The 20,338-nt window shown below is 36.9% G+C and overlaps 1 protein-coding gene across 2 annotated transcripts in view; it reads right to left on the bottom strand.

Moving 5' to 3' along the window:
• Positions 1-20,338, bottom strand: part of ERBIN (erbb2 interacting protein) — a 128,568-nt gene that overhangs the window by 42,884 nt on the left and 65,346 nt on the right. For both annotated transcript variants that reach the window (XM_060235900.1, XM_060235899.1), the window contains exons 7-18: positions 20,174-20,230; positions 16,725-16,788; positions 16,105-16,179; positions 15,404-15,548; positions 14,557-14,629; positions 13,761-13,890; positions 11,948-12,063; positions 10,942-11,011; positions 9,280-9,379; positions 6,418-6,539; positions 5,761-5,931; positions 3,685-3,867 (exon numbers count right to left, since the gene is read on the bottom strand). In XM_060235900.1, the coding sequence (XP_060091883.1) occupies positions 3,685-3,867; positions 5,761-5,931; positions 6,418-6,539; positions 9,280-9,379; positions 10,942-11,011; positions 11,948-12,063; positions 13,761-13,890; positions 14,557-14,629; positions 15,404-15,548; positions 16,105-16,179; positions 16,725-16,788; positions 20,174-20,230 (1,306 nt within the window). The remainder of the gene's footprint in view (positions 1-3,684; positions 3,868-5,760; positions 5,932-6,417; positions 6,540-9,279; positions 9,380-10,941; positions 11,012-11,947; positions 12,064-13,760; positions 13,891-14,556; positions 14,630-15,403; positions 15,549-16,104; positions 16,180-16,724; positions 16,789-20,173; positions 20,231-20,338) is intronic.

The following is a 20,338-nucleotide window of genomic DNA, read 5'->3' on the forward strand; positions in this document are numbered from 1 at the left end:
GAAGCAGTGCAATAACCAACTTTATCTAAAATAATTCTACTTTTATGATCTAAGAATTTTTTAAAGATCCAAATCATTTGAAATATGCTAACCCTTTTGTAGAAGAGATGTCTGAAGAATTGGCTAAATTAAGTTCTAAGTTTTTTATCTCTACTATCATCCTTCATTGACAGCGCCAATTTTAAATTAATGAATCCTTTACATAGGTAGGTAAAATCAGGCATGAATTAGCTTCTTGAAGTTCTGCAAAATGGTTACTCTTTGAAGTTCTCTGAATTATAATGTGAATGCAAGCTAGTTTGAGAGCCAGTTTGGTGTAGTGGTTAAGTGTGAGGACTCTTATCTAGGAAAACCGGGTTTAATTCCCCACTCCTCCACTTACAGCTGCTGGAATGACCTTGGGTTAGCCATAGCTATCGCAGGAGTTGTCCTTGAAAGGGCAGCTGCTGTGAAAGCCCTCTCAGCCCCACCCACCTCACAGGGTGTCAGTTGTGGGGGGAGAAGATATAGGAGATTGTAAACTGCTCTGGGTCTCTGTTTCAGAGAGAAGGGCAGGGTATAAATCTGCAGTCTTCTTCTAGTTCCAATATTATGAATTACTGCATTTACTCAAAAGGAAGACTTTCCTACCTGTTGGGGCTTTCTAAAAAGGAGAGAGGTCATCTTCAGCTCAGCTACACAGATCTTCTAAGTGTGGAGTAATGATCCAATCCATGCACACTAAAGCACACCAGTTCATTCATCAGCAGAGAGGAAAGGATTTTGCTACTGTGCCTGCAAATACTGCCTTTCAAACTGATTTGCATTTCAAATGGAGAGAGGAGTCAGATGGACTCACTGGCTAGCTTTAGAAACTGCAGTTCCTTGCCTGACAAATAGTAAGAAACTATAGTAACAGTGGGGGTGGATTTACTCCTCCCTCTATTGACCTATGTTTCTGCCTCAGCAGATTACTCCATACCAGTTTTTGCTTCTGCCCCATGCTTCTGGTCAGTGTAGTCTAGTACTTGGTACTCCCCACCCCCCAGCATAAAGAAAAAGCCCATAGGTTCACAGCAGTTTAGTTTTAACTGTTATGAGACTATAGGCATTTCAGACAGAGAAAAATAAGGCAAGTAGCTATTTTTAAACATCTGGATTGGCTGCACTGGAAACACCTTCTGTCGGAAAAACATGACTTCCCAGCCTATGGAAAGTGTTGTGAAAGGAGATGGGGTGTGGCAGTGGGAATTAACAGTGCATTCCTAAGGAGCATTACACCTAAAGCAATATTGCTTTAATATTGCTTATTGTGTATTTTATGTTGTTAGTCGCCTTGAGTCTGCATAGAATAAAAAGGTAAAGGTAGGCCCCTGTGCAAGCACCAGTTGTTTTTCGACTCTGGGGTGACGTTGCTTTCACAACGTTTTCATGGGAGACTTTTTACGGGGTGGTTTGCCATTGCCTTCCCCAGACATCTATACTTTCCCCCCCAGCAAGCTGGGTACTCATTTTACCAACCTCGGAAGGATGGAAGGCTGAGTTAACCTGGAGCCGGCTACCAGAACCAGCTTCCACTGGGATCGAACTCAGGTCATGAGCAGAGGGCTCTGGCTGCAGTACTGCAGCTTTACCACTATGCAGGAAGAGCGCCACGGGGCTCTTCCTGCATAGAATGGGTGGGATATAAATATACGAGGTGGGATATATAATATAAAGCCATTGCTGTGGATTTAAGCGGGTCACCCTCTGGGGGTATAATTCTTTTTAGAAGAAAAGTTGACTTTATACCCAACTCTTCACTACCCTTCCTCTTCACAACAGACACCCTATGAGGTAGGTGGGGCTGAGAGAGCTCTGAGAGATCTGTGATTAGCCCAAGGTCACCCAGGCTGCATGTGGGGAATCAAACTTGGTTCTCCAGATTAGAGTCTGCCACTTTTAACCACTACCCTACAGCTGGTTCTTTAGGACTGTACTGCCAGCTGGTCAGTTTATCTAAGCCTTTGCCTATGTGGAACATACCTGGCTATGAATAATCTTTTTTCTGATTTAAAACAGCAAAAGACACTATACCTAGTCACTATCCCCCCTGGCCTTCTGTAATCTCTGCAAGCACACACACATTTCCTTCCTGTTCCATTTCTACTCAAATAGCCTTGATAGGAAATAGGCTTGACTGATGCCATTGGCATGACAATAGACTGCTTAATGTTCGATGCAACACCTACTGATTATATGGTATTTCCTTGGACAAGGAAAAAACTAATTAAGTTTTATTTTAATGCATTTTTATGTAGTGTAGCCTATAAGAATGTCTTGATTAACTAATCAAGAAAGTCTTGATTAACTAAGGTATGAAGAATTGTAGATGAAGCTCTTAACATGATAGCTATTTCTCATCTGAAGAAGTGTGCATGTACACGAAAGCTTACGTTCTGAATAAAACTAAGTTGGTCTTAAAGGTGGGGAAAAAGCTCATCAGATTGCTTATTAGAATAAGTAGAGCTTTGATTAACCATGATGAAGGTTCTTCACTAGAGAAATTTCCTTCTCGCTTGGACTCCACTTTTGTGTTCCTTAGTTGGGCCAGGGGCACAAAGCCCAGGGGTTTATGTGGAACACCTACTTGTTCGACTCTTGAAAAGGAGGACTAAACAAGCCAGTCTCCTAACTTTGAAACAGTGTGATCCAATACTGCTTGTCAACAGTTATTGTACAATGCAAAAAAGGACAAAAAGTGAAGGTATTTTCCCCCCTCTGCAATCTATACTATTTGTTGTATACTGATTACTGTATAGTAAATTGTTATACTGCTACTCTTTTTAGGAGAGATTGTTTTAAGTTTAGGACATCTGCTTTTATATAACCTTTTTATGGGGATCATCTTACATTCAGCATCATCTTCTTTCGAGTAAATACAGTATACAATTACATTCTGGAGAAGGAATGGAACCAACAGCTCTGTATTATTCTGATTTCTCTGAAGGGCATATAACAAATAGAACAAAGGCTCATTAAAATTTTAATATTTTTGCCTGATTGAATCACATGTTGAACACAAGAAGTCACATTCGTTGCAGTGGAAAGATGCTTAATTGTTCAACATCAGTAAATGACTGAAAACTAATATTTTCTATGGGGCCTGTTGAGGAAAACAAACATTTATAAAAATCCAGAATTAGGACAAATATCTACAAATCAGTCTTATTTTAGTAAATGTCACATGAAAAATGGAAAGTTTAGCCAGTATGATCTGGGAAGTTAGATTATGCAGTGTCTCCTATTCATAAAGATCTCAGTGACTATGATGAGGCAGAGGCTCATCTGAGAGTCAGGTGGCATTATTAAATATAACTGGCATGCAGACTGTCAACTGCTAATTAAAACTTGACTTTTTAGTAAGGCACTCGGAGCTACTATTACTCAGATTGTTTAAGTTCCCAGTTATTACTTTCTAGATGCTGTTTGTCAAGTCTACCTGAATTTTTAATGACTTTTTAAAAGAAATTATTCTTTTAAATAGTATTCTACTATGCTATTTATATTGTTTCTAAATCACACTGGACACCCATGGCTACCACTTACAGCAGCCCCTGTGCAAGCACCAGTCATTTCCGACTCTGGGGTGACGTTGCTTTCACAATGTTTTCATGGCAGACTTTTTTATGGGGCGGTTTGCCACTGTAGTACAGAGCTACTTACCTCAGGCATTTCTTCGTGATTAGCAATCGGTACTGCATTTTCTGAGGTTTTAACTTGGGCATTTATCTGTGGGTTTCCAGAGCTATTCTCAGTCTCTAGTTCATTAGGCTTCTGCAAGCAATTTCCCATCATGATAGTCTGCTCATTTTCTGTTTTGTTCTTTGCAGTAGTGATTTCGGAAGTCTATGGTAGATTTAAAGAAAGCATACTGAAGGTGGGAAAAAAGCTCATCAGATTGCTTATTAGAATAGGTAGAGCTTTGATTAACCATGATGAAGGTTCTTCACTAGGGGCATGCACTTGGTATATACTGAGTTGAATGAATACCTGAAAAATACCTTATCAGTATTTGGGGGGTATTTATTCAGCCAAATTCAGATTAGACAATCTGATTCAGCTACCAAAATAGTCAGATCCAAATGAAAGCTGGTATTATTTGGCTTTTATTTGGCACAGCTAGAAGGCCTTAAATCCACTTCAAGTCCACTTGCCCAGTTATGACATGGCAGCAAAGCCATTTAGCGAGTGAACTGAAGGCATTTAAGGTTTAAATGCCTTCAGTCCGCTTGCTGCAGTGGTAGTGTGACTTGACAAGTGAACTGGAGAAGTTTAAACTTTCAATGTTTTCAGTTCCCTCGGCACTAAACTTTAAATGCCTTCAGTTTACTTACCAAATCGCGCCATGCCACAAGTCAGTGAGTGAATTGAAGGCATTTGAAGTTTAACAGCAAGATGGTCCCACAGGGTATAATAGAGCTGAATAAATTCAGATTTCCTGAATATTTACCCAAACCTCAATAAAATACCAATATTGGGATTCAGGAATATTTCGGAATGCTGATATTTTTCAAGTCCAATGGACCCAAATAATAAAAAAAAATTCTTTGCATACCCCTATCCTCCACATAAGTAAGTATACAGACAACAGGAAGCTACTTCCCTCCTAAAGCATTGGCAGTGACCCCAGAAAGACAACAGTATTTTGCCATTAGATTTTAATAAATAGTATTCCATCTACTTCAGCTTTCCTCTGTCTTGTATGGCTAACTTTTCCAATCACATCTACTCCTAAGAGCATGTGACACTTAAGACTCTGCTAATCTATACCCTGACTGAAAATAGGTTAAAATGTGAGAGATCTTTTAAAAAGTAGAACACACATCTATTGTAAACTGTATTTAACAATCTGGTTCCATTTATTTGTGTATTCTTCCTCACATCCAATATGCCCAGAGCAGAATCTTATGCCACCACTGAATGAAGGGTTCAGTTGAGAGGCCTAACCAATTCACATAACAGCTAAGCAGGGATATGAACCTTGTTCACCATTTCCACATCCACTGCAACCATTAGATCACTGTGACACAAGATACTTCAAGAAGAGTATTTATTTTATTTACTTAAAACATTTTATCCTATCTTTCTACCAATGAGGGTCCCCAAGGCAGCACACATAAAAATATGAAAACATATGAACAATTAAAAACATTTAAAGTATAAAATAACTCAATAAAACAAACAATACCAAACCCAGGGAGAAGGGTCAATAATTGTTATGCCAAATGAAACAAAAAATCTTCACCGGCTGGCAGAAGATGCTGATAGGAGACAGGCAAACCTCCCTATGGAGGGAGTTCTGAAGTTTTGGTGCCATGTCTGATAAATCCCTTTGTTGGGTCCCCACCCATCTAGTCTCAGATGATGGTGGCAACTAAACCAGGGCCTCTGAGGATGGAATGAATGGCTAAGTTCATTTGCAAGAAAGTAGTTCTTATCAGCTTATAAAAAACCCACAAAATTGGAAAAGTATTGGTCAAAGCTCAGGAATAGAGATATTGTTGAGAATAAAAATATATTACTGAACCAACTTCTGAAAGTGCTAAAATCACAATCATGGGCCTGTGGCTAGATAAATGCTTTGTAAAATATATAATTCAGCCTTCATTTAAGATCAGTCTGCAATTATTTATGGAAACGCCCATGAAGATCAATGGTTCATATTTTAATATTTGACAAAAATGACTACATCATGTCAATAATTTTTTTCAAAATTCATGAAAAGATATTGATTCTAACCTTTACACCCACATCCTTCACTAAAACTTGCTGATTTTCTTGCTTTGTATCTTTATGAACATTTTCTGGGTTTTCTTCATCTTTCAATCTGTGTACTATCGTCTGAACTGTTTTGACCATATTCTTCAGCTCATCAGGATAAGGTGTTGGATACCTCTTCAAATTGCCCTCCTAAGTAAAAGAAACTTCATAAAGTTAAATGCTGCTACTAATTCTGACATCACTGTGACAGACACACTTAGGGGAGCAAAGAAACATTCAATTACATTCCTGATTGGGCTCCTGACATTAAAACCACTATACTGGAACAAAAGTGTTTTTTATTACATTTCTACCTCATCCTTTTTCTAAAGAACCAGATGAGCTTACACTGGGTTCCAAGGTTATATTTTCATCCAAACACTAGCCAGGTGTAAAGACCTGCTATGCATTAGTTATTTCACACCAGGAACTTGTACCATTCTCAAATAGCTTTGGGTCAAATGTTGTGCGTGCAAGTTTTCTAAGTTAAAGCTGTGATTCTCAAGGATTCTGTGGAAGGGGATGCAAAAAAGGCACTTAGGTCAAAGATTACTGACAGTAAACAACCCTAACCAAAGCAGATGTTTCATTTGAAACTTATCAAGTAAACCTTAATAGAATAAAGCAATTACATACCCTGGGTGGTGCCTCCCTTTCATCTTTGTCTTCATCACATTCAAAAGCCACCTGAGCTCGCTGTTTCCTTTGTTCTTCCCAAAGTGAAGGATTGAAACTTTCATTATCTGATATAAACATAACTAAACAAAAGAAAAATTGATTACCATGCAAACAAAAGTACTTTACACAACAATTAATGTTTCTTATTAACTACTTTTCTTTTGACTACAGATTGTAGACATGAACAGAAACAGGAGAGTTGCCAATTTAAACTGGAGGCTCAGGTTTTCACAGGTAAAATCTGTAAATTGGCATGTAGGCAATCATTTGCCAACTGGATCTATGCCCACTCTTCTTTAATAAGGTCAAGTTCCCTATTCTAATAGCAGGAAACAAAAACAGGAAAGCTATATCTCACAATTAGCTCCTGTTTAAATCATCAAGTCTAAGGATACAGATTTTCTTAGTCTATTTCTTTTCAATTTCTCCAGTTAGAAAAAGAACCAAGTAGTTACTATATATCTTTTTAGATCCATGGGTTTTCACCTGTCCACTGTGCTGAGACCGTATTTGTGTTCTTGGGCCTAGAAGCTGATTGGTGAAATTGCCAGTATTACAAGTTACAAAATCATGGGTATTTAAAGGTGCCCTCAGTTCCTGCCACAGCACAACAGATCTTTCAGAAATATTTTGAACCACCCTGCATGCATAAGTATGCTGCTGCCACTGAAGTACAAAAACAGTCAAATAGGGTCCCTCACCCCCACATAATCTTAGTAAGGGTGAGAGCGGAAAAAACAAGTTTTTTGCTATGGAACCATTAACTGGTGAACAAAGAATATAAATCAAAATCATATTTGCAAGATGGTATCCAAAATTCTAAAAAGAGAACTAAAAAAAGATACTGAGTCCAGTGCAGAAGAAGTTAAAAAAGACATTGAAGATCTCAGAAAAGACACACAAGCAGCTCTACAGAAAGTGCAGAAGGTGGAGGAAAAGGTGAAAGACTTAGATACAAGAATGGATAAAGTAGATTCCACTATGCAAAAAATGCAGGAGAAAGCATTATTAGCTAACTGTAAATTACAAATGGAAAAATTTCAAAATTAAGATAGAACAATAATTTGGTATATGCTTTCAGCTGCACAGACATTATATGCGCAAATGTGAAAGCAAGATAAAATACCAGAAAAGTGGGAATGGACTTTGAAGGACATGCATTGGAGTGAAATGGACAAACTTACGAGAATCTTAAAAGAACAAGATCTAGAGAAGTTTAAAAGCAAGTGGGGAAAGTTTCAAAAATATATTGAAAAACAATGGAACATTAAAGGACATTTGGTGATCTTTGACAATGGTTAATCCTTTGACAATGGTTAATCCTAAACTATGTATAGATTACAGTTTTTTAAAAAATAGAATTATTGGATAACTTTTTCATTTACTTGCTAATGACTAAGAAGAAATATTATGAAGATGGACTATAATTATAACCTTTGGGCTTTTTAGAGAAAGACTCTTTAATAGAGTATATTACCTTATAACAAACTAAATTAAATAGTAATATGGAGATGTTTGTTAAGGGAGAAGGCACTGCTGGGGGTCACCAAAAAAGGGTGGTGGTGGAGAAAATGTGATATATGTGTATGTGTATATATGTGTATTAACATTTAATGACAAATAATAACATACCATTACAATATATTACATTATAATAAATTGTTTTAACCACCAAAATTCTTCACCTATGGGGAAATGAATCCAATGTACATCTAGCTAAAATAAATGTATACATAAAAAATTATGATGGAGCCCCACTTTCAACAGTGGACTCTGTTAAGAGTTTGTACATGTATGAACAGGTTTCAGCAGTGGTGAGGACAATGTTTTTCTATTTGCACCAAGACCACCAATTTTCTTCATATCTGTTCTATTCCAACCTAACCACAGTGATTCATGCCACAGTCACCTCCCACTGAGACTACTGTAATGTACTCTACATAGGGCTGCACTTGAAGGCACTCTGGAAACCATAGGCAGTCCAGAATGCAGCAGCAAAATTGCTGACAGGTTCTCCTTGGAGAGATTACATCTGTCCTTTCTTGAAATAGCTGCTGACTGAATTTCAGATTAAATTCAAGGTGCTGGAGATTATCTTTAAAACTCTGAACAGTTCGGGGATTTTATACCTGGCAGACCACCTCTTCCCGTATGACCCCCCCTGCCCAAATTTGCATTCTTCAACTCACAACCTGGTCCCCGGGACATTCAGCTGGCATCTCCCAGGGCAAGGGCCTTCTTTGTGGTGGCCCCATCCAGGTGGAACCAGCAGTCAAACAATCCTGCAGGATTTATCTAAATTCTGCAGTGTCTACAAAACAGAGCTCTTCCACTTGGCTTTTAGTTAGCTGGGTTTGTTTATGTGGGCTACTTTTTAATTTTATGTATTATGTTTTAAACTGAGATTTGTTGATGTTTTAACAGTTGTTAGCCACCTTGAGACTGCCTGGCCATAAGAGGTAGGATATAAAATAAATAAATAAGACAAAACTCAACATTATATTTTGGGACACTATGACTCTATAATACTAGGTATCTAAAGTTTTCATTTCCCTACTCACTCCAGGAGTGGTCAAACATACCCAACAGTGTTTAATTTTAAAAAAGGAGGAAGGAGAAACTTGATGTGATACAACTGACCCCACTGTCCTTGAGGAATATATAAAATATTAACTATCACAAAATTTCTAAAAGTTAATTTTCTTAATGGTTACTTTTTTGGGGTACCACGCCCCACTTGTAGAAAAGGGCAGCAGGACAGAGATCTCTACATAGATTGTCCCTTCTATCTGGTAGAATTTTTGATGACAAAGTTCTTACCATCTTCAGATCTTGGTTGCTGGGGGAACATGTAATTAGTAAGTACTGTTTTCTGTGTTTCTGGGTCAGCTTCTTTTTGAAGGGGAATAAGTGGTTTAGACTGAGAAAGCAAATAGGTATGTTGTGTTAAGAATGCACATATTTGTCAAACTCACATATAACAAAGAAATAAGAACAAACCACTGATGCTCAAGCACTTTCTCTCCCCTCCTTCTTCCCATTGTGCCAAGATCACAATTCCAAATGCACCAGAAAGTTTGCAGTCTCAGTAACATACCAAAGAAGGGGAGAGAGAGTATATGAGCACAAGGACTAACCCTCTTGTTCTTTTCATAAATAATCTGAATGTATCTAACACACTGTCACTCAATCTGATACTCTTTCTGGACATAAAACTAAAGACAGAAAAAAAGTGTATTCTATAAATCTTCCTGTGCAACACCAAACAATGTATTCCTAGGACAAATAAAACACAGTGAATATTTTTTAAATAAGTGAAGGGACCTTTCAATAGCTACCAAAGAAACAGACCATTATTCATTATTCTTACTGAAATTCTTACTAGACTTTGCTAAAGCGTGTAAAAAAAATTTTAAAGGCCGGTATAGCCAAAAATATGCAAATACAATTGCAATGGCAGAACTGAAAAGAACAGCATGCATAGCCAGTACTTCAAGCACTTTTTCCCATTAGCACTTTCTACTACTACACACATGTGCCATGATTCAGATTCAGAAATAGCTTATCTTCTTAGAACGGGAACTGCTAGTACAGAAAAAAAAAAACCTGCCAACGCATGTGATCCTCTACCACACATTCATATTATTTCCCCTGGTCTTGAATTTGGCAATTGATATTGTTGCCCAATGTAAAAACAAAAGTCACTATTTAATCTATACCTACATTCCCTTCCTACAATATAAACTCACGGCCTTTTTCACTAATGCTACTGATTACAGAAAGAAAGCACAGGATTGGGGTTTTTTTAACTACAAGATAAACAAACAGACCACATGTGCCATTAAGGTATCACAGATTCTAGACAGACATAAACATGTTTAGCTGCATAACAGTATCATACAAATTTGAGGCAGTGGAAAAAGCTGCTCTGCTCTACAAGAATTTCGTGGATATCTAAACTGTAACCTCTTTAGGATACATACTTCTTTGCAGTACATGAACAACTGTCCTTTCATCACATTTAAGAGTTTCTATGTACAACAGAAAGGAAATAGTTGGATCCAAACATTTTCTGCAGGCTAAAAGGTACTTCCACCAGTAGAGAGGGTGGAAATTTTAACTGACTTCCCCTTCCCACTACACATCCTCCCACAGCAACCAGTGCTGTACCTGATCATTCTTTGACCCAAGGTAGTAGCTGGGGGGGGGGGCGGGGATACTGGGCTGCAACAGGAGACTGGGAAAATTCAATTCATTTTGCTAACTTCTGCTCACACTAAAAAGTGTATGGCTCATAAGAAAGACAACAGTATATCTGTTTCAATTACTTTGTGAGAAATGACCCATGTAGAAACAATAGTTATATTCAAGCTTAATTTTTAATTAGGTGATTCGTTCTAGTCTTATTGCTAATTTTTACAACAAGCTTGGTTTGGAGAAAGTGCAATTCAGAATACCCAACTGTATTTAAATAATGCCCACCTGATTGTCTGATAACCACATAGCAGTCAACTGTTGCAGCTTTGTAAAGCTATAAGGCAAATATTTCAATCTGTGAATAAAAAAATAAATACAAGAATGAGTGCCAAGACTAATACCGCACTTAAGAACATTACCTACTGGAAACATGAATGAAAGTTGATAACATCCTTATATTAAAGAGTCATTTTACTAAGAGTCTGTGATGTACTAATTACGTTTTTATTCCCCTCCTTCTCCATGGAGTACAGAGTGATACACATACCGTAATTCCTGCCCTACCTAATCATTTTCCCTAACACCACCCCTATGCAATAAGAAGTTGAGAGTTGACTGTTATCAGAGGATGGTTTGCAGCTGTTTTTTGTTGCCCCAGAATGTTGGACCAGAACCAACAGGTTGAAATTAAATCAAAAGAGTTTCTAGCTAAACATCAGAAGGAAGAACTTCCTGACAGAGCAGTTCCTCAGTGGAACAGGCTTCCTCAGAAAGTGGTGGGCTTTCCTTCTTTGGAGATTTTTAAACAAAGGCAAGATGGCCATCTGACAGCAATGCTGATTCTGTGAATCAGGCAGATCATAGGAAGGAGGGCAGGAAGGCTTGCATCAGTGCTTAGTTCTCATGTACCTTTCTTAAATGCCCAGAAAAATGCTGTTTGCCACTTTGGGGTCAGGCAGCAATTTTTCTCCGGGCCAGTTTTGCCAGGGGTCCTGGAGTTTTGTTTTGTTTAATAATAATAACAACAATTTTTATTTATATCTCGCCCTCCCCGCCTTGTTTGTCTGCCATCTTCAAGGCATGGAGCAGGTGTCACTGGGTGTGGGGGGGGGAGGTATCTGTGAATTTCCTGCATTGTGCAGGGGGTTGGACTAGATGACCTGGAGGTCCCTTTCAACTCTATGATTCTATGACTGCCCCAAGATATCCACTAAACATTCATTATTCACTACACCATACATCCCACCAAAAAATGTAAGTCACACCCTGCAGAAGAATGCAAGTCACAAACCTATTATCACTTAGATTGATAACTTTTAATTTCTGCATATCACCCATTTCCTCTGGGAGAAACTCTAGTTTATTTGAATGCAGAAACAGAACGGTCACATGTTTCCAGTTGCCAATCTGAAAATTAAAAAAGTGATTACTCAGCAATTGAAAGTATTAACTGCAAAACATTTTAATGCTCTCTTTTAATGCTCTGGTTGGGTTTTTAATGCTTTGTTAATTTGAATTATTTTTATGCTGTTTTTCTAATGATCCACCTGGAGCACATCTCTGGAGAGGCAGCATATACATTTTCTAAATAAATATTCAATGCTACCTTTTGTTCACCAAAATTCACATTTGCTTGGATGTAAAAGGAAAGGAGCATGAAAGGAGTGTGGAAAGGAGAGGGAATACAGAGTACCTTTACAGCTGACCTTGCTGTATAGCTGGGAAAAAATGTCCTGCTCCACAAGAAAAGATTTGTGTCACAATGAGATTATGTTCTTTGCTCACCTAAAAGCTGCAGGCAAGATTTGCCGTTGGCAGCACCCCTCCCAGGATGTAATTGGCTTGCCTCTCTTAGGTAACTGGGGGTTCAGGGATCTGATACGGCAGAAAGGGAGAGGAGGGATCAAAGTGCACATGGGCAGTGCTATCCTAAGCAGAGTTACAACCCTTCTAAATCCATTGAAATCAATGGGCTTTGTAAAATGAAACTTGGCTTAGAATAGCACAATAAATTTCTGCTGCTGCACAAATGACTCAGCACCAACACCTCTCAAAGGAATGCAGTGATCACACCCATCCATGGTGTTGCTCTGTTGCAGAGTACACATCAGATGCAGACCAGAGCCCCAAGGTTGCACTAGTGCAGATGCAACTAGTTCATCAAAGGGCAGACTGGTTTAGAAAAGGCTAATTTAAAGAATTTTAATCAAAGTTTTTTGTTATTTTGATCTTACCAAAATAAAAGTGTATACTAATTAGTTGCTATAACCATATTTAAATTGAAATACAGCCTTTGTACAACCTCAGATGGTACATTACTGTTCCTCAAATATCTAACATAATATTTTGTTATTTTTAGAAAATGATATACAACTCATTAATACTGACTTTTACATGTTCATATTTTTATGCTGTGATCTGCCCTGAGCCCGCTTGCAGGGAGGGTGGAATATAAATTTAAATAAATAATTAAAAATAAATGTGTAAACAGACTGGAAGTACATTAATGTGCAAGCGCAGCACACTCACTGCATGCAGTAAAGATATCCCCTAATTCAATAATTCCTCAAGAAGCAAAGGAGATAAAAACTTTTAGTGAATAAGGAAATGAACAGATCACTATTCTCAAAATGTCTGTTGAGACCTTTTTTAAAAAAAAACAGCACACATGAAGCAGGGGGAGAAGAGCATGACGAGTAGCTTAAGCTGGTGATTTATATGCCCATATGTATAGCTGTCATTTCAGTTATGAGGCAAGGTTTAACCTATAGCTGGGGAAAACATGCTAAGAGCTCTCCTTTTCTATTATATCTCTCTTCACAATAAAGTACATGATCTGCTCCCAAATTTATTCATATTTCTTAGCTATGATGCAATAGCAAAGCTGCCAGGCAAGTGCTGTCATGTTTTCATGTTCTGTATCTTATTAGCTTCTTTATCTTTGTGATTATATACCTGGGAATTTATTCCTAGAGCTAGGAATATTTCAGATTTCAGCTACTGATTCCAACATATATTTTATATATGCTTAATACCAAGGATTATAGCTTAATACTAAAGATGATTAATAAATCAGGTTAACAAGTCACTGAACACGAACATACCTCTGGTGGCAACTGTGTTAAAAAGTTATGATCTGCAGCAAAGGTCCTTATATTACAGAGCTGTCCAATAGATGAAGGCAAAGCTTCAATCTCATTGAAGCTACAATCTAGTTCTTCAACAGATGTTAACCTGAATAAAAAAGAATGCATTAAAAACAAGTCCAGCTTAGCATGATTTTAAAACGAAATACAGAATATGGATCACAATTCACAATACAAAGTAGAAAATAAATGCTAAACGGAAAGCCCAGAACAACTTGCTACAGAGCTACTTTAGAACCCTTCTAACATGGACCAAGGAACATGATCCAAGCTACCTGCAGCACTCCTCCAAAGCCCTTTAAGCTCAATGGATATGCTAGAGCAGTGATACCCAGAATGGCATCTATGTGCACCATGCTGTTTTCTAATAACTTTTGTGCCACCCATTTGCTTTTCTCCCAAAACAGATAGCCAGTCCTGGCTTTCTTCTATCTCGCTGAAACAGAAGGCATCACCTTTATATCAGAGCGCATTTAAACATAGCTGCCCCCACGCTTGGATTGCAACCTCCCAATGTCTTATGATTAGCCCCAGTATCATGGTATCATGGCAGCCATTTTGTGGTAGAAGCCATTCCATTCTCAAAATTGTCAAAAACATTCAAAAGCATTAACAGGCTTATTGAGGTCAGGGACCCGTGCTAATTTGCTGGAGGAGGAAATAATCGCATAAATTGACATCATTAGCAAACAAAAGCAACTACTATACTTAGAACCTAGACATTCCATCATGAAAATCATGCAGAAATACCTACCCTCCTATGGAGTCTGGCAAATACATAAGCTGATTCTCATCAATTTTAAGAATTGCTAATTTCTTCAGAGAACCTTTGATAAAACAAAGAAAAACCTTATTAAAATAATCATATGAGAACAGAAGATCCTTTTTATAAGAGGGGATGATTTGAAGAACACAGGAGCATAGGTAAATAAAAGACCAATTTGGTTGTGAGACCCTTCCCCATCAATCCATGTTACAGAAGAAAGAAGGTAACAGAAGGATGTTGTTTATTGTAGGCTGGTGATATTGGGAAAAGTACAGCAACTTCATTATTCTGGGGAGGGGGTTGGAATGTGCATTTAAGCTTTGGTTTTATTGGTCCTTAAGATGTACTTTTATTATGTATGTTTTTAGATGGTTAGCTGCCTTGGTGGTATTGATAACAGCAGAAAGGCTAGATGTAAATTTGATAAATAAATATGCCTGTTATATTACAAATTCAATTCTTCTCATTAACATCTCTCCATTGTAGAAAGTATACACCTCAATATTCCTTGGAAAGATATTTTAGACCTATTTTAATCTAATTAGTTAGCAAATATCCTAAATGGTTATTATCAACTATGATGCTTTCATTTATAAAAGCATTTCACATACCACCAGCTCACCATTCTCATATCTCCTTTCATATCTTCAAAACAGTATTCTTTTCCATCCATATTAGGGCTTTAGCATTTGTTCCTGTGTCTAATATGTTCATTTGTAAAATAAAAATATATTTTGCGTTCTGGCTAATAGTTTTTGGCTCAAAAGAATTGGTATAGTTTTGTAAAGTTTTCATTTTGTAAAAAAATATTTATAATTTAACAGACAATACAAACCAATAGACTCTGGCAACTGCTGCAGTGAATTACTAGACAACAGTAGGTCTTGTAAACTTTCACATCCTGAAACGCCTTCTTCAAGTGTTTCAATGTTGTTTTTGGAAACATCCAAGTAAGTCAATTGCTTCAAACTGCCCATAAACTAAAAATGAAAAGAATCAGTTCAATAAACATCATGGAAAAATGAACTCTAAGTTCTGACTTTGAGAATATTCAAAATATACTAACAGCTCTACATTTGTAATTACATATCAAAATGGTAACATTTGCCTTCTACAAACACAGCCGTGTGCAAAACCCAAATATGAGAAAATGTGTTATTGATATTTCATTCCAAGATTCTACTTTAAAGCACTTTTGGTATAGATGAACTTCCTCTCAACTTCCAGATAAGCAGAGATTACACCTCAGAGAATGAAAACTTCCTCTATTGTGCTGAAAGAGGCATACAGGATTCTCCCTTTTCATTTTATTTTCACAACAACATTGTGAAGTAAGTTAGGCTGAGATAAAGTGACTCAGGTCTGAAGTAACTCAGAAAGGTTTCATGGCAGAGTGTGACCAATGAACCCACCTCTTACAGGTCATAGTCTGATGCTTTCACCACTTTACTACATTCACTCTCATGAGTTAACTGTCATTTAAACATACTATTGTACAGATAAAGTAAAATGTTTTTTTTTTAAAAAAATGCATACCCCTGGAATAATAGTTAGTCTGTTACCATCCATCCAGAATTCTTTTAACCCACTTAATTGTTCAAGTACTTCAGGCTGTTAAAATGAAACAAAAAATAGAAGATGTGCCTTTAGTGCAAGTTAATTCATTACAAAATAAACAATGCAAATTTCTGTATATAGTACACACGTGTATTTTCATAGCGATCAGCAATACTCAAATTTTGTCAACTACAGTTGTCAACAAGCCACTGAATACCAGTGATCTACAACACTGAAAGCTGCTGAATCTTTCAGAATAATTTCATTGAATATGTGAACACATCACTTGATTTTGTTTTTCATTATACTTGCATAAATCAAGTATTTATTGTTCATGAATACATAGTCAAATAAAAATATAGCTTGTTTGCAGTTTCAGTGTGTATGCAAATATTTTCTGTGTATCACTCAAAATGCAATACTGAAAGTTGAAAGCTACACAATGCAGTTTTAAAAACAGACTCCTTTAAGCATTAAGATACAGGCAGCAGTTGCTCAGTAAAATAGTAGTTAAGCTGATTTTTATATGTGACATTGATTAAAAATAGATTTACAGATAAGAGGTATTAAGAAAGCTGTGTTACTTAGCTAGAACTCACCACTTCTGTGAATTCATTACTTCCCAGGTCCAGTCTCTCCAACTGAGTCAGTCTGCTCATGGTTCTGTAAAGGAAAAAGAATTAATGAAGGATTAGGATTAAGAAAACACCAGTTATATCCAATCTTCTTGAGTTTACACTGGTGCATCTTTTTAATCAGCATTAGATACTCAAACAGTTCCATAACACAGAAAAAAGAGTCAGATTTTCATAGACCATTAAATAACCATGCATCGTTTATTCTGCTGATAATTGCAGAGCAAAAAAAAAAAAGTCCAGTGGTTTTTTTTTTTAATGAAATTTATGTTCTGTTCTCAGTCCTGGTTCAGAAAATTATCCCTTCTTAAACTTAATGCTATCTCTGTCTTGAAAGACCACCACTGTGTGGCAATGAATGCAACAGATCACTTATACATTTTTGAAGCAGTATTGCCTTGGTCTTAAAACAGCTACATATCACAGATTATGCAGGTCCAAGACCTAACCATTATCTAAAACCTGTATCTATTCATAACCTTTCATTTCTATTATTTAAACCAGCTTCCAGTCCATCAAAAAACTCACTTTATTAGGTCTGACCTGGATAGTCCAGGCAAGCCCGATCTCATCAGAAGCTAAGTAGAGTCAACTCTGGAAAGTATTTGGATGGGAGACCTCCTTGGAATACCAGAGCCCAGAGGGCAGAGGCAGGATTTATTCAGCCGCCTCTCTGAATATCCCCCATGCCCCCAGTAATGGTCAGTCACCAGAAGTGACTTCCAGGTGCACCCACAAATATGCACATTTAACACCCCCCCAAAAAACACAACTTTATTCTACAGTTAATATACCAAATAAGAGAACAGAAAAATGTCCTGAAAATTTATTTTAAATAAAAAGGTGAGAATTTAAATATAAGTAAATTCAAATAAACTATGCCTATCTTTGATAGTAGCCTTGTAATCTATGGAAATAAACTACTGGTTTTAGTAATAACAACCAGCTATGTCAGCTAATCTGCCATCACCCATATACACCACAAAACTGTCAGAGGCTCCAGCAGTCTTGAGATATCCCTATAACATCCATGAAAAAAAATGTCCATTGGTAGAGGACTCGTTCTTTTTCCTGGGAAAGGTACCATCCAAATAGGAAGACCAAGTCCTGCATACCACTTGAAAATTGTTGCAAGAAGGAGGAATGATGGAAGGCTGAAGAGAGCAGATGCAGAGAGCAGATGTAACCTATGAGTTGCCAACTGGCTACCCCTGGCTTATTATTAGGGATGGGCATGGACCTTTCTGTTAAATGGGGAAGTCCATGGAGGTTCATGGTCCATAAACCTCATCAACCATTAACCTCCATTTTGTCAGTCTATGCCCACCCCCTACTTATTATCTATTCGTATTGGGCAAAGGAAGCAGCTGAAAGTATCCCTAAATTAAGCTCATACTGTACTCAGTAATCATAGTAAGTTCTTTGTAAAAATCATCTTGAATTTACAAAGACTGATTCACAGTGACTAAATTCTATCTAACGTACAAAAAGAATTTTTTATCAAAGAGCTACCATTCACATCTAGATGTGCAGTATGTTTTAAATCCTGCCAACTCATCATATAATGCTTCATGGATTTATATATAATCATCTAATTCAGTTGCAAACAAAATAAATTTTAAGCAACCAACGTATTCCATAAAGGTTAAAAATAAACTCAAAATGCAGTGTTTAGTTCAGCATATGGATGTTTTAAGGTTCTTTGCAATAATTGTCCATAACAGAACAAACAACAATTTGCATTACAGTATTAAGTAAGTGCAGGTCTAATTAAGCGAGAGTGCTAAATCCCTGTTTTTCAAATATACTTATATCAACATATACTAAAAATAAGGGAATTAAATGTTTGATTTTTAAAAAACCCTAACATGACACTTTCCCACAAAACATTTTTCTTCTTTTTTATGTTGTATCTCACTTTTTCTTTAGTGGATTTTATTTACCAAGAAGCTACATACACTTCTTGATTTATTCCAACATGACCATTCTGCATTCAACATGTCCTTTTATTTGAAAAAAACATGTTTAAGTTATATTTTTTCACTTGCACATTATAACCAGCCAAGTGAGACTATTAAACAAGAGGGTCTCAAGGGATAAAAATTAAGCATAGAAATGCTTTGTAGCCAGCTCTTCACCAGAATGTGAGCTGAACGGCTCATATTTCATCCACTAGCTCATTTTTCTGGCACCAGACTCTCTTTTCAATTTTTCCTGTAGCTCATCCCAAAGCAACTTTCACAAGTGTATTGTATATTCTTTGCCAGAGCTCATCATGCATCAGCCAAAGATGGACATTTAATTCTCTGTCAGAGACCCTGATTAGTGTTCCTCTTTACAAACTCATTAGACTTGCTTCTGTGTTGTTATTCCCCACACCTATCACCTCCAGTACTGTTCTATCACCTTGAAGGCACAGTGGAAGGGGACAGAAATGTGATGCAGTGCTATAAATCTAGGACAGCTGGCAATTTTCAGCCCACAAAGACAGCTTTTTATTTACTTTTTTTATTTGCATTGGACGGGATTCTAATCTGTAAATGGCACTAGAAAATCTACACTTGAGAAAGCAAGGCTGAAATACCTTAAATAAATAAGCCCAAACTTCTGTACAAGCAATGGAGTTTCATTTAGGGATCTCTGCCAATCATCCTTTCCATATGTTGGGAACCCTTTGGATCAGAGTAGGATGCTGCAATGGAGAAAGAGAATCCACAAAAATTCTCCCTCCTGGGTGCAAAGGTACCAAGAGCTTGCTTAACAGGAGTTTTTTTGCGAATTCCCATGTCGTACTACAGACCTCCTGTGCCACAACCACATCTAACAAAATTTACATTACTGAGGAAACAAACTGCATAAAGGTTATTAAAAATGTAGTGGTTTCCTTTCAGGGTTTGCTCAGAACAATGTAACACTTAACATTTTGGCATTAGATTATACGTAACTATCACACATACCATGAATGTACATCCAAATGCTGACTGAGGGCTACAACACACTGCCATTACATATGCAGATATTTTTATCCAACTTGTACAACATCTGCCTCATTTGCAGCACTACAAAGCCATTCATCTTGATTCTCTCTAAAACATTATATCCAAAGCTAAAGCCAATAAAATATTTCTACCAACTCTCAATTAAAACAGATCAACAAAATCAGGTACCATACAATTATCTAAAATTATCTAATTATATGAAGCATTTAAATACAATTATTTGCCTAAAAGATCACAGCAATAAGAAATACTACTATTAAAAACATATTTTTCATCAACAATAGGGATCATGAACTAATCTGAAAACCATAAAATCTGAAAAACCTAGAAGGTAAAAGTTTGTATTAGAGTAGTGAAGTTTTGTCACAAAATTCCTATACAGTAAAATAAACTCAAATATCACTACATACTTACTTTGGCAACATTTTTAACTGGTTTTCTCTAAGTTCTAAAATCTGGAGTTTAGTTAACCTATAAAATAAAAACAAAGATTACCAGTCAGTGTCAAAAGAATCATATTGTTAGCAAAATCTGAGAGCAGTGACCAGACAAAAGAGATCGTTCTAAAAACCTAAAAAA

This window comes from Heteronotia binoei, chromosome 4 (genome assembly GCF_032191835.1).
Source record: "Heteronotia binoei isolate CCM8104 ecotype False Entrance Well chromosome 4, APGP_CSIRO_Hbin_v1, whole genome shotgun sequence".
NCBI lineage: Eukaryota > Metazoa > Chordata > Lepidosauria > Squamata > Gekkonidae > Heteronotia > Heteronotia binoei.